The following is a 15,935-nucleotide window of genomic DNA, read 5'->3' on the forward strand; positions in this document are numbered from 1 at the left end:
ATAGACGGGCAGCGTCTTGCTCTGGGAATAAGGGCCATGAGTCATATTTTCCAACATCTCTCGTTATGGAGGAGGCATAGTCAATACAGTGGAGACACCATAATGAGGGACACTTCTTCTTTGGGACTTCACAGGCTCCACACTTGGATGCTAAGGATATTTTAATTTAGGGGAAAGTAAAGGAAGCAGCACACAGTATTCACTGAGTACCCTTTAATCGGTCCATTCTTGGATTCATCTGGGATGATGGGCAGAACAATGCTCCAAAGGTGGCCTGACTCTTTTTGGTGCCTCCCTTCATGTGAAAACTAACATTAGTCTTGTTTGACGAGCTTGGAGAAGCAAATAATCTTTCAGGAAAGACAGGTGCTGGCCAGAGGGGACCTTCAGATCTGCCATCACTGTGGATTAACTTTATTGAACAGCAGCTGTACAAAAAACACCATGTTAGATGAAAGGGAGCTCTACACCAAACCCCAGAGATGGCCAGTTTCTGCTCCATGCTCAAGGAATATAATAAGCTAGACACTGCCCAGATGACAAGTATGTGTCTAAGAGATTCAGCATCCATGACAGTATGGATTTGAGCTCTCTGGGGGAAGTCAAGGAAGCTTATGTATCATTTGTTTTTCATCAATGCCAAAAGCCTTTTCTGTTGTCACAGATAGGCCAGATGAGACAGGACAAAGAAAAACTCTGCCGGCTGAGAAGGAAACCTTCTAAGGGGCAGAAAAGTAGCTAAATTACTAAGCCATCAATGGGTGACCTCAGGAAAGAGTTCCATGTGGCTCCTTTGCTTCCTTTTCCATTTTAAGGAATTTGGGGCAGTAGGAAGAGGATTAGGGGGATGTTTTATCCCATTCAGTTAAAACATTACATAAAAAGGTGGCAGGCCCCCTGTTTCCCAGACTCTAGCAAGAAGAAGGGTAAGCAGCATTGGCATGTGGAGCCAACTTTCTGCTTCTCTGGACACCCCCCACCAGAATTACAGGGAGCAGTCACCAGCATTGTCAGACACACACTGTTCTCTTCACCTGCCATTGTCCAGTTCTTCTCCAGGGAAAAATTTGTCCCTGCATTCATTATACTTCATTGTTTTTAAGAATAGAAATAAGCCATAATTCAACTTTTTGTGAGCCATATATCAGATGTGAACTTGAAATAATAATAATCATAGCTGAGTTCACTGAGGAATTACTGTGAGTCAGGCATCATTCTAAGACTTTACACGTATTAACTCATTAATCCTCATAACAATGCTATGTCATAGGTGCTATTATTATCTCTGTTTTACAAATGAAGAAACTGAGGCATAGAGAGATTAAGTAAATTGCCAAAGGTTGCACAGCTACTTAATGTCAGAGCAGGGATTTATTTGAACCCAGGCAGTCTATATCCAGAACCCACGTTCTAATCTGATGAGTAAATTGCTTCCCTAAAATAATATGGAGAGGAGAAAAATCATTTCACATACAACTGAAGTGATTTTACACATAGCTTTACAAAGTATGTCTCAGCTTTACAATAGTAGTGCTATTGCCCTGTATACTTTTTTTTTTTTTTTTTTTGCGGTACGCGGGCCTCTCACTGTTGTGGCCTTTCTCATGGAGCACAGGCTCCAGACGCGCAGGCTCAGCGGCCATGGCTCACGGGCCCAGCCGCTCCGCGGCATGTGGGATCCTCCCGGACCGGGTCACGAACCCGTGTCCCCTACATCGGCAGGCAGACTCCCAACCACTGCACCACCAGGGAAGCCCTTTTTTATCGGGGAGGAGTATTTTTTTTATTTTTTAAATTTATTATTATTTTTAAGAGAACTAAATATCAGTATTTCTAAGACCAGGTTTCCAAAAACCCAAGTAACTTTCCTTGGAGCATAGCTAAATGATCCCTGAGTCACAAGGTTGAAGGGGACCATGAGAAGCCATTTCTTCATAGTCCTTAAGAAAACAAGAGGGAGGCAAAGGGGCTTGAAGTAGAAATTAAAATCACTCTTGAGGTTTCAAATGTCTAGTTGGGGTGGATGTGATTAGCACTGACACTGGCTGCCTAGTACCCAAGTACTTTCAGTCTAAATGGCAGCTTAGCAGCTATTTGAAGGAAGTATGTTAGTATTTCCTTTATCTTAAATAACATGTAATATGACTAATAGCAATAATAATGGCACCAGTTAACCTTCACTGAGTGCTTATTATATACCAAGCATTGTGCTAAGTATATTATTTAACATTCACAGCAATCCTATGAGGTAGATACTATAACTGTCCCCATTTCACAGATGAGAAAACTGAGGTACAGATAGGTCAAGTAACTTGCTCAAGGTCACATAGCTAGCAAGTGGCAGAGCCAGGATTTAACCTGAGCAGTTTGTCTTTGAGGCCTGTACTAAGCAAGGTACTGTCTCTGCAGAAATAGCCCTCTGAGCTACTGTTATGAAAACCTACCCCAATTTTCTAGGCCTGATATTGACCCTAGCACAGCTTTGGGCCTGTAACGATGGCCTGGATGATTTTTTACTCCCAATGTTAGGCCTTTTTTTGTTCCACATTATAGATGGGTGGCAAAGCACTGAAGATTACTTTGTGAGCATAGAGTTATGTTTAAATGTGGTAATTTACAAATAATCTAAGCTAACATTTAGTCCTCTTAGTAACAGAGTAGGTCTGGCCTCAAGATTTTTTCTGGGACATATACCCATACGGTTCAGTCTTCCATAAATTGGTAATATTTAAGCCAAATCAGATAATCTAGTCACTCTAGACTATAAGAGATAGTCTAGAGTGATTGTGATTGTGATTCAGGACCACTCTATATAAAGCTATAAAATAATATATAAGATTTTAGTTTAAATTCTATTATAATAAAATAATGAAGAAAAATGAAATAAAAAAATTACGCCCTTTGGAAATGTTTATGAGAAATATATTAATAATGATTTTTAAAGTACTTTAATAGCCAACATTTTTGAGCACTAACTATGTGCCAGGAATTTCACTAAGCACAATTTAATTCTCACAACAACCCTAAGTGGCATCACTCTAGATCTGTTTCTCAACTTTAATGTGCTTATGAATCACATGGGGATCATGTTAAAATGCAGCTTTGATTCAGTAGGTCTGGGCTGTGGCCTGAGATTCTGGGATTCTTAACAGCTCCCAGGTTATGCAGACCACACTTGAGTAGCAAGGTCCTAGATTGGCCTAGATTGTCTTGGTCCTGTCATGCTTTTAAGTAGGATAACAAGTGAATCTGGGAGATTAATGTTTAGGATGTTTAAAAAGCACCCCAGGCTTCCTGATATGGCAATTCCCTAATGTCTTCATAAACCCATTTTTTGATCAAATTTATAATTATTTTATAACATTTATATCATTATTCATGATTTTATATTTGCAAATTTGCCTACTTGCTAAAATTTCTTTGTAACCCCCCAAATCAATACTCACAATACTTTCATGGTCATTTAAGGTCATATGCAGAGCGATAAAAAATTTGAGGGGGGACCTTGAAGATGGCGGAAGAGTAAGACGCGGAGATCGCCTTCCTCCCCACGGATACACCAGAAATACATCCACACGTGGAACAACTCCTACAGAACTCCTACTGAAGGCTGGCAGAAGACCTCAGACCTCCCAAAAGGCAAGAAACTCCCCACGTAACTGGGTAGGGCAAAAGAAAAAACAGAGACAAAAGAATAAGGACGGCACCTGCACCAGTGGGAGGGAGCTGTGAAGGAGGAAAAGTTTCCACACACTAGGAAGCCCCTCCGCGGGCGGAGACTGCGGGAGGCAGAGGGGGGAGTTTCGGGACCGCGGAGTGGTGCACAGCGACGGGTGCGGAGGGCAAAGCGGGGAGATTCCTGCACAGACGATCGGTGCCGACCGGCACTCACCAGCCCGAGTGGCTTGTCTGCTCACCCGCCGGGGTGGGCGGGGCTGCGAGCTGAGGCTCGGGTTTTGGTTTTGGAAGGAGCTCAGGGAGAGGACTGGGGTTGGCGGCTTGAACATAGCCTGAAGGGGTTAGTGCACCACGACTAGCCGGGAGGGAGTTCGGGGAAAAGCCTGCACCGGCCGAAGAGGCAAGAGACTTTTTCTTCCCTCTGTGTTTCCTGGTGCGCGAGGAGAGGGGTTTAAGAGCGCTGCTTAAAGGAACTCCAGAGACGGGCGCGAGCCGCGGCTAAAAGCGCGAACCCCAGAGACGGGCGCGAGCCGCGGCTGAGGGCGCGAGCCCCCAAGACGGGCGCGAGCCGCGGCTGAAAGCGCAAACCCCAGAGACGGGCGCGAGCCGCGGCTAAAACCGCGGACCCCAGAGACGGGCGGGAGACGCTAAGGCTGCTGCTGCCGCCACCAAGGGGCCTGTGTGCGAGCACAGGTCACTCTCCACACCCCTCTTCCGCGGAGCCTGTGCAGCCCGCCACTGCCAGGTTCCCGGGATCCAGGGACAACTTCCCCGGGACAGCGCACGGCGGGCCTCAGGCTGGTGCAACGTCACGCCGGCCTCTGCCGCAACGTCATGCTGCCTCTGCAGCCGCAGGCCCGCCCCGCACGTAGTGCCCCTCCTACCCCCATCCCCCAACCCCCGGCCTGAGTGAGCCGGAGGCCCCGAATCAGCGGCTCCTTTAACCCCGTCCTGTCTGAGCGAAAAAACAGACGCCCTCCAGCGACCTACACGCAGAGGCAGGGCCAAATCCAAAGCTGAGCTCCTGTGAGCTGTGAGAACAAAGAAGAGAAAGGGAAATCTCTCCCAGCAGCCACAGAAGCAGCGGATTAAAGCTCCACAATCAACTTGATATACCCTGCATCTGTGGAATACCTGAATAGACAAGGAATGATCCCAAATAGAAGAGGTGGAATTTAGGAGCGAGATCTATGATTTTTTTCCCTTTTCCTCTTTTTGTGAATGTGTACGTGTATGCTTCTGTGTGAGATCCTGTCTGTATACTCTTGCTTCCACCATTTGTCCTAGGGCTCTATCCGTCCATGACTTTTTTTTAAAAATTCTTTTTCTTAATAATTAAGTTTAATTGTAATAACTTTATTATACTTTACCTTCGTTCTTTCTTTCTTTCCTTCCTTCCTTCCCTCCTTTAGACAACGAATCACCCCAAATTGAGGAGGTGGTCTCAGGGAGCAGGATTTATGATTTTTCCCCCTTTACCTCTTTTTGTGAAGGTGTATGTGTATGCTTCTGTGTAAGATTTTTTCTGTATAGCTTTGCTTCCAACATTTGTCCTAAGGTTCTATCCGTCCCTTTTTTTTTTTTTTTCTAAATATTTTTTAATTCAATAACTATATTATACTTTATTTTATTTTTACTGTATCATCTTTCTTTCTGTCTTTTTTCCTTCTTTCCCTCCTTCCTTCCTTCCTCCCTCCCTCCCTCCCTCCCTCCTTTCTTTCCTTCTTTGCTTCTTTCTTCCTTCCTTCCTTTCCTCCTTTTCTTCTTTCTTTACTCATACTTCTACTAATTCTCCCTACTTTTTCTCCCTTTTATTCTGAGCTGTGTGGATGAAAGGCTCTTGGTGCTCCAGCCAGGAGTCAGGGCTCTGCCTCTGAGGTAGGAGAGCCAACTTCAGGACACTGGTCAACAAGAGACCTCCCAGCTCCACATAATATTAAACGGTGGAAATATCCCAGAGACCTCCATCTTAACACCAGCACCCAGCTTCACTCAACGACCAGCAAGCCACAGTGCTGGACAACCTATGCCAAACAACTAGCAAAACAGGAACACAACCCCACCCATTAGCAGAGAGGCTGCCTAAAATCATAATAAGGCCACAGACACCCCAAAACACACCACCAGACGTGAACCTGCCCACTAGAGAGACAAGATCCAGCCTCATCCAGCACAACACAGGCACTAGTCCCCTCCACCAGGAAGCCTACACAACCCACTGAAACAACCTTAGCCACTGGAGACAGACATCAAAAACAACGGGAACTACGAAAGTGCAGCCTGCAAAAAGGAGACCCCAAACACAGTAAGATAAGCAAAATGAGAAGACAGAAAAACACACAGCAGATGAAGGAGCAAGATAAAAACCCACCAGACCTAACACATGAAGAGGAAATAGGCAATCTACCTGAAAAAGAATTCAGAATAATGATAGTAAGGATGATCCGAAATCTTGGAAGTAGAATGGACAAAATGCAAGAAACAGTTAACAAGGACCTACAAGAACTAAAGATGAAACAAGCAACGATGAACAATGCAATAAATGAAATTAAAATCACTCTAGATAGGATCAATAGCAGAATAACTGAGGCAGAAGAACGGATAAGTGACCTGGAAGATAAAGTAGTGGAAATAACTACTGCAGAGCAGAATAAAGAAAAAAGAATGAAAAGAACTGAGGACAGTCTCAGAGACCTCTGGGACAACATGAAACGCACCAACATTCGAATTATAGGGGTTCCAGAAGAAGAAGAAAGAAAGAAAGGGACTGAGAAAATATTTGAAGAGATTATAGTTGAAAACTTCCCTAATATGGGAAAGGAAATAGTTAATCAAGTCCAGGAAGCACAGAGGGTCCCATACAGGATAAATACAAGGAGAAACACGCCAAGACACATATTAATCAAACTGTCAAAAATTAAATACAAAGAAAGCATATTAAAAGCAGCAAGGGAAAAACAACAAATAACACACAAGGGAATCCCCATAAGGTTAACAGCTGATCTCTCAGCAGAAACCCTACAAGTCAGAAGGGAGTGGCAGGACATACTGAAAGTGATGAAGGAGAATAGCCTGCAACCAAGACTACTCTACCCAGCAAGGATCTCATTCACATTTGATGGAGAAATTAAAACCTTTACAGACAAGCAAAAGCTGAGAGAGTTCAGCACCACCAAACCAGCTTTACAACAAATGCTAAAGGAACTTCTCTAGACACGAAACACAAGAGAAGGAAATGACCTATAGTAGCGAACCCAAAACAATATATAAAATGGAAATAGGAACATACATATCGATAATTACCTTAAATGTAAATGGACTAAATGCTCCCACCAAAAGACACAGATTGGCTGAATGGATACAAAAACAAGACCCTTATATATGCTGTCTACAAGAGACCCACTTCAGAACTAGAGACACATACAGACTGAAAGTAAGGGGATGGAAAAAGATATTCCATGCAAATGGAAACCAAAAGAAAGCTGGAGTAGCAATTCTCATATCAGACAAAATAGACTTTAAAATAAGGACTATTAAAAGGGACAAAGAAGGACACTACATAATGATCAAGGGATCGATCCAAGAAGAAGATATAACAATTGTAAATATTTATGCACCCAACATAGGAGCACCTCAATACATAAGGCAAATACTAACAACCATAAAAGGGGAGATCAACAGTAACACATTCATAGTAGGGGACTTTAACACCCCACTTTCACCCATGGACAGATCATCCAAAATGAAAATAAATAAGGAAACACAAGCTTTAAATGATACATTAAACAAGATGGACTTAATTGATATTTATAGGACACTCCATCCAAAAACAACAGAATACACATTTTTCTCAAGTGCTCATGGAACATTCTCCAGGATAGATCATATCTTGGGTCACAAATCAAGCCTTGGTAAATTTAAGAAAACTGAAATTGTATCAAGTATCTTTTCCGACCACAACGCCATGAGACTAGATATCAATTACAGGAAAAGATCTTTAAAAAATACAAACACATGGAGGCTAAACAATACACTACTTAATAATGAAGTGATCACTGAAGAAATCAAAGAGGAAATCAAAAAATACCTAGAAACGGGGCTTCCCTGGTGGCGCAGTGGTTGAGAGTCCGCCTGCTGATGCAGGGGACACGGGTTCGTGCCCCGGTCCGGGAAGATCCCACATGCCGCGGAGCGGCTGGGCCCGTGAGCCATGGCCGCTGAGCCTGCGCGTCCGGAGCCTGTGCTCCGCAACGGGAGAGGCCACAACAGTGAGAGGCCCGCGTACCGCAAAATAAAAAAAAAAAAAAAAAAAAAAATACCTAGAAACAAATGACAATGGAGACACAACGACCCAAAACCTATGGGATGCAGCAAAAGCAGTTCTAAGGGGGAAGTTTATAGCAATACAAGCCCACCTTAAGAAGCAGGAAACATCTCAAATAAACAACCTAACCTTGCACCTCAAGCAATTAGAGAAAGAAGAACAAAAAAACCCCAAAGCTAGCAGAAGGAAAGAAATCATAAAAATCAGATCAGAAATAAATGAAAAAGAAATGAAGGAAACAATAGCAAAGATCAATAAAACTAAAAGCTGGTTCTTTGAGAAGATAAACAAAATAGATAAACCACTAGCCAGACTCATCAAGAAAAAAAGGGAGAAGACTCAAATCAATAGAATTAGAAATGAAAAAGGAGAAGTAACAACTGACACTGCAGAAATAAAAAAAATCATGAGAGATTACTACAAGCAACTCTATGCCAATAAAATGGACAATCTGGAAGAAATGGACAAATTCTTAGAAATGCACAACCTGCCAAGACTGAATCAGGAAGAAATAGAAAATATGAACAGACCAATCACAAGCACTGAAATTGAAACTGTGATTAAAAACCTTCCAACAAACAAAAGCCCAGGACCAGATGGCTTCACAGGTGAATTCTATCAAACGTTTAGAGAAGAGCTAACACCTATCCTTCTCAAACTCTTCCAAAATATAGCAGAGGGAGGAACACTCCCAAATTCCTTCTACGAAGCCACCATCACCTTGATACCAAAACCAGACAAGGATGTCACAAAGAAAGAAAACTACAGGCCAATATCACTGATGAACATAGATGCAAAAATCCTCAACAAAATACTAGCAAACAGAATCCAACAGCACATTAAAAGGATCATACACCATGATCAAGTGGGGTTTATTCCAGGAATGCAAGGATTCTTCAATATACGCAAATCTATCAATGTGATAAACCATATTAACAAATTGAAGGAGAAAAACCATATGATCATCTCAATAGATGCAGAGAAAGCTTTCGACAAAATTCAACACCCATTTATGATAAAAACCCTCCAGAAAGTAGGCATAGAGGGAACTTTCCTAAACATAATAAAAGCCATATATGACAAGCCCACAGCAAACATCATCCTCAATGGTGAAAAACTGAAAGCATTTCCACTAAGATCAGGAACAAGACAAGGTTGCCCACTCTCACCACTCTTATTCAACATAGTTTTGGAAGTTTTAGCCACAGCAATCAGAGAAGAAAAGGAAATAAAAGGAATCCAAATCGGAAAAGAAGAAGTAAAGCTGTCACTGTTTGCAGATGACATGATACTATACATAGAGAATCCTAAAGATGCTACCAGAAAACTACTAGAGCTAATCAATGAATTTGGTAAAGTAGCAGGATACAAAATTAATGCACAGAAATCTCTGGCATTCCTATATACTAATGATGAAAAATCTGAAAGTGAAATCAAGAAAACACTCCCATTTACCATTGCAACAAAAAGAATAAAATATCTAGGAATAAACCTACCTAAGGATACGAAAGACCTGTATGCAGAAAATTATAAGACACTGATGAAAGAAATTAAAGATGATACAAATAGATGGAGAGATATACCATGTTCTTGGATGGGAAGAATCAACATTGTGAAAATGACTCTACTACCCAAAGCAATCTACAGATTCAATGCAATCCCTATCAAACTACCACTGGCATTTTTCACAGAACTAGAACAAAAAATTTCGCAATTTGTATGGAAACACAAAAGACCCCGAATAGCCAAAGCAATCTTGAGAACGAAAAAAGGAGCTGGAGGAATAAGGCTCCCTGACTTCAGACTATATTACAAAGCAACAGTAATGAAGACAGTATGGTACTGGCACAAAAACAGAAAGATAGATCAGTGGAACAGGATAGAAAGCCCAGAGATAAACCCACGCACATATGGACACCTTATCTTTGATAAAGGAGGCAGGAATGTACAGTGGAGAAAGGACAGCCTCTTCAATAAATGGTGCTGGGAAAACTGGACAGGTACATGTAAAAGTATGAGATTAGATCACTCCCTAACACCATACACAAAAATAAGCTCAAAATGGATTAAAGACCTAAATGTAAGGCCAGAAACTATCAAACTCTTAGAAGAAAACATAGGAAGAACACTCTATGACATAAATCACAGCAAGATCCTTTCTGACCCACCTCCTAGAGTAATGGAAATAAAAACAAAAATAAACAAATGGGACCTAATGAAACTTCAAAGCTTTTGCACAGCAAAGGAAACCATAACCAAGACCAAAAGACAACCCTCAGAATGGGAGAAAACATTTGCAAATGAAGCAACTGACAAAGGATTAATCTCCAAAATTTACAAGCAGCTCATGCAGCTCAATAACAAAAAAACAAACAACCCCATCCAAAAATGGGCAGAAGACCTAAATAGACATTTCTCCAAAGAAGATATACAGAATGCCAACAAACACATGAAAGAATGCTCAACATCATTAATCATTAGAGAAATGCAAATCAAAACTACAATGAGATATCATCTCACACCAGTCAGAATGGCCATCATCAAAAAATCTAGAAACAATAAATGCTGGAGAGGGTGTGGAGAAAAGGGGACACTCTTGCACTGCTGGTGGGAATGTGAATTGGTTCAGCCACTGTGGAGAACAGTATGGAGGTTCCTTAAAAAACTACAAATAAAATTACCATATGACCCAGCAATCCCACTACTTGGCATATACCCTGAGAAAACCAAAATTCAAAAAGAGTCATGTACCAAAATGTTCATTGCAGCTCTATTTACAATAGCCAGGACATGGAAACAACCTAAGCGCCCATCATCGGATGAATGGATAAAGAAGATGTGGCACATATACACAATGGAATATTACTCAGCCTTAAAAAGAAATGAAATTGAGCTATTTGTAATGAGATGGATAGACCTAGAGTCTGTCATACAGAGTGAAGTAAGTCAGAAAGAAAAAGACAAATACCGTATGCTAACACATATATATGGAATTTAAGGGAAAAAAATGTCATGAAGAACCTAGGGGTAAGATAGGAATAAAGACGCAGACCTACTGGAGAACGGACTTGAGGGTATGGGGAGGGGGAGGGGTGAGTTTTGACAGGGCGAGAGAGAGTCATGGACATATACACACTAACAAACGTAGTAAGGTAGATAGCTGGGGGGAAGCAGCCGCAAGGCACAGGGATATTAGCTCGGTGCTTTGTGACAGCCTGGAAGGGTGGGATGGGGAGAGTGGGAGGGAGGGAGACGCAAGAGGGAAGACATATGGGAACATGTGTGTATGTATAGCTGATTCACTTTGTTATAAAGCAGAAACTAACACACCATTGTAAAGCAATTATACCCCAATAAAGATGTTTAAAAAAAAAAAAAAAAAAAAAATTTGAGTTGCCCAAGGCACATTCACAAACCTATTTTTATGGTTAATGGCTCTGATAGTCCAGGAAGCTTTTCTGTGTCTAAACTAAGCCTTTCAGATGACATGGCATTTTTCTTCTGATTTTATCTTTAGTGGAGATGGAGTTAGTATACCATGCCCATTCTCTTACAGGTTACTTTGTTCTAAAAAATATGAACAGTTATTCAATGTTAACAATAGTCTTTGGGATGTTCCCCGCTATCTCCTGTCCTTCCCTCTAGGAACCTAAGGTTTTTGGGATATCTAAGTCAGTTCTCATTCTAGCTCCATGTTTATTTGCTTCCTCTAAGAAATGTATAAAATTAGACAAACTTTGTAATTCTTTGCCAAATCCTGCTGTACTTTTATTGTAATGAGTTAAATATTCAGTGACCATATCCTGCATCAGATATACCCCCAGCTTGCCCATAGTGCAATAGGGACTATGCTAGTAACTACAGGCCACCCAGCCTATAAAGCTCATATTACAAAAATGCACACTCTAGGCAGAATCTGATAAATGTCAACTTCAAAATAAGTTGTGTCATATTGTTATATTTATGTCCATATGGTCAGTAAAAAGAAACACTTGTGAGGTGATTAAAAATAGCATACCAGGTAAAATTGGTTGTCCGGCAATTCCCAGCGGTGCCATTCCGAGATTATTCATTGCTGTGGCCCATGCAGTTGGATCAGACATGGGTAGTGTCATTGCAGTGGAATCCACATTCAGAGTTCTACTATTATCAGCTAAGAAGAAATGACAAGCAAAATAATTTGTTGTATTAAGGTTTCAGTATCTAGTTCACTTATCAATGTAAACTCTGGCAACTCTTTACAGAAATGGACTGATGGACAAGTGGTGGACACAGCCTTAATTTCAGCTCTTTACAAGGGTTAAAACAATACAGCTCGAACTGGCAGGAAGTTATAGAATTTGAAGGCCCTTTACCAGATGGCATTTTAGTGTTTCTTTCTTTCTCTCTCTCCCTCTCTCTCTCACCCCACTCCCCTCCCTCCCTCCCTCCCTTCTTTCTTTCTTTCCTCCCTCCCTCCCTCCCTTCTTTCCTCCCTCCTTTCCTTCCTTCCTTCCTTCCTTCCTTCCTTCCTTTCTCCTTGTTTTAAAGTCAATGAAAACTATTTTTTAGAGTAGTTCTACGTTCACAGCAAAATTGAGGGGAAAGTACAGAGATTTCACATATACACCCACCACCCCCACATGCATAGCCTCCCCTATTATCAACATCTCTCACCAGAGTGGTTCATTTGTTACAACTGATGAACCTACACTGATGCATCATAATCATCGAAAAGCCATAGTTTACATTAGGTTTCACTTTGGTGTTTTACATTCTACAGGTTTTGAAAAATGTATAGTGACATGTATCCATCATTGTAGTATCATACAGAGTATTTTCACTGCCCTAAAATTCCTCTGTGCTCTACTTATTCATCCTTCTCCCCTCCCCAACCCCAGCAACCACTGATCTTTTACTGTCTCCATAGTTTTGCCTTTTCTAGAATGTCATATAGTTGGAATCATACAGTATGCAGCCTTTTCAGATCGGCTTTTTTCACTTAGTCATATACATTTAAGTTTCCTCCATGTCTTTTCATGGCTCCATAGCTCATTCCTTTTTTTTTTTTTTTTTTTGCTGAATAATACTCCATTGTCTGGATATACCACACTTTATCTTTTCACATACTGAAGGACATTGTGGTTACTTCAAAGTTTTGGCAATTATGAATAAAACTGCTATAAACATTTCTTTGCACGTTTTGTGTGAACATAAGTTTTCAGTTCCTCTGGGTAAATACCAAGGACTGCAATCACTGGATTGTATGGTAAGAGCATATTTAGTTTTGTAAGAAGCTGTCAACCTGGCTTCCAAAGTGGCTGCACCAGTTTGCATTTCCACCTCCAGTAAATGAGAGCTCCTGTTGATCCACATCCTCACCAGTATTTAGTGTTGTCAGTGTTCTGGATTTTGGTCATTCTAATAGGTTTGCAGTGGTATTTCATTGTTGTTTTTTTTTTTTTTTTCTTTTTGAGGTACGCGGGCCTCTCACTGTTGTGGCCTCTCCCGTTGTGGAGCACAGGCTCCGGACGCGCAGGCTCAGCGGCCATGGCTCACGGGCCCAGCCGCTCCGCGGCATGTGGGATCTTCCCGGACCGGGGCACGAACCCATGTACCCTGCATTGGCAGGCAGACTCTCAACCACTGCGCCACCAGGGAAGCCCTCATTGTTGTTTTAATTTGCATTGCCCTGATGACATATGATGTGGAGCATCTTCTCATATGCTTATTTACCATCCATATATCTTCTTTGGTGAGGTGTCCATTAGTCACTGGCCCATTTTTCAATCAGGTTGTTTGTTTTACTATTGTTGAGTTTTAAGAGTTCTCTGTGTATTTTAGATAACAGTCCTTTATCAGATGTGTATTTTGTAAATATTTTCTTCAAGTCTATGTCTTGTCTTCTCATTCTCTTGACATTGTCTTTCACAAAGATTTTTAATTTTAATGAAGTCTAGTTTACCAATAATTTCTTTCATGGATCATAACTTTGGTGTTATATTTAAAAAGCTATTGCCATATCCAAAGTCATCTAGGTTTTCTCTTATGTTGTCTTTTAGGAGTTTTACAGTTCTGTATTTCACATTTAGGTCTATGATCCATTTTGAGCTAATTTTTTGATGGGTATAAAATCTGTGTCTAGATTCATTTTTTTGCATGTGGTTGTCCAGTTGTTCCAGCACATTTGTTGAAGAGACTATCTTTGCTCCATTGTATTGCCTTTGCTCCTTCGTCAAAGATCTGTTGACTCTAATTATGTGGGTCTATTTATGGGCTCTCTCTTCTGTTCCATTGATCTATTTGTCTATTCTTTCACCAGTACCACACTGTCTTGATTACTATAGCTTTACAGTCAGTCTTCAAGTTGGGAGGCATCAGCCTTCCAACTTTGTTCTTCTTCTTCAATATTGTGTTGGCTACTCTGGGTCTTTTGCCTCTCCGTAAAGTTTAGAATCAGTTTTTTTTTTTTTTTTATATCCACAAAATAACTTGCTTGGACTTTGATTGAATCAAGTTGGGAAAAACTGACATCTTGACAATATTGAGTCTTCCTATCCGTGAACATGAAATATCTATTTATTTAGTTCTTCTTTGGCTTTTTTTTCATCAGAATTTTATAGTTTTCCGAGTTTTTTTTTTTCAAGTGTACACACCACAGGAGCTTGGGATGATTAAGATGTTTCCCATTCTTCTCATAGTCTAGTTGCATATGATTACTTCAGCAGCTTTCATCCAAACTACTCATGCATGCAAACCAAGAAAAAACGTCCAAAAGGGGTTTCCATAGTAGCAATGAAAAGGAAAAATTATATTCCTGATGGAATTTCATATCTTTGAGGCAGTACTTTTGAGTTGGACACATGATCAACAAACATCAATTTAACCAATTGAGTATTTGGGGGGTTAGGATAGCAGAGTACAAGCAGATAGGAGACATAGTCCCTGCCTTCAAAGGTTATACAATCTAACTGAAGAGACCGATGATGATGGTGATGATGATTATTATTATCACTACTCTCACCACCTCCATCCATTACTACCACTAACTATTGAACATTTGCCATATGCTAGGTAAAGCTCTTGGCATGCATTATTTTCATTTAACTTTCAAAACAACCCTATGAGATAGGGGCTCTTTATATCTCCATTTAATAGATGAGAGGCTTTGAAGGGTTACATATATAGTCCAAGGTCACACAGGATGTGTACTTTTAGGCACCATGCTTTAGTATCTCCAAATAAACAATTAGGAAACAATGAAAGACTCAAAGAGTATAGACCAGGAATGTTATTGAAGTTTAAGGAATGAGGCTTTGTGGAGAAGACAGGATTTGAAAGAATGGGCCAGATTTCTGTAGCGTATGTCTAGAATTATGGGTAGTTATTAAATAGGTAAGGAAGAGGGGGTAAGACATTCCAGAGCAGGGATGACATAAGCAAAGACGTTGAAGCAGGTTATACATGCATGTGCATGTATATATTGCACAGTTGGGAGAGATATAGTCGTAAGTCATCTGAGCACAAAAAGTCTTTTATTTTGGTAAATTTCCCTCTGACTACTGATAGCCATTAAAAAAAAACTTTCCACTGCTTTCCTCCTACCTTCCAGTATGCACTCCTGCCAATTACACCCCCAAAGGCAACTCTATTCTAATAGTAGCTTGCTAACATCCATCCATCACATCCTTCCAACCTGGCAATATGAGGGATGATCCTTGGCTGGGTTATTTATACAAGTGCTATTTTGGTCACTGATTGGTCATTACAAGAAAATGCAAATGGCCAAAAACATTATTTCTGAAATATTAGTTTTTATTATTCTCCTATACTGCGAAATTGCTTATGCTTCCCCTCCATAAACCCCACCCCCCACACACAGAGTGATTGATGGCCCTAAGCATTTCAGAACTGGTGATTTCTCCATCTGTAGGAGCTCTAGTCCTCACACCCA

The 15,935-nt window shown here is 40.9% G+C and overlaps 1 protein-coding gene across 8 annotated transcripts in view; it reads right to left on the reverse strand.

Annotated features, from left to right (window-relative positions):
- Window positions 1-15,935, reverse strand: part of ENOX2 (ecto-NOX disulfide-thiol exchanger 2) — a 289,504-nt gene that overhangs the window by 70,143 nt on the left and 203,426 nt on the right. For all 8 annotated transcript variants that reach the window (XM_032620439.1, XM_032620436.1, XM_032620441.1 and 5 more), the window contains one exon: window positions 12,021-12,155. In XM_032620439.1, the coding sequence (XP_032476330.1) occupies window positions 12,021-12,117 (97 nt within the window). In that variant the 5' untranslated portion in view covers window positions 12,118-12,155. The remainder of the gene's footprint in view (window positions 1-12,020; window positions 12,156-15,935) is intronic.

This window comes from Phocoena sinus, chromosome X (genome assembly GCF_008692025.1).
Source record: "Phocoena sinus isolate mPhoSin1 chromosome X, mPhoSin1.pri, whole genome shotgun sequence".
NCBI lineage: Eukaryota > Metazoa > Chordata > Mammalia > Artiodactyla > Phocoenidae > Phocoena > Phocoena sinus.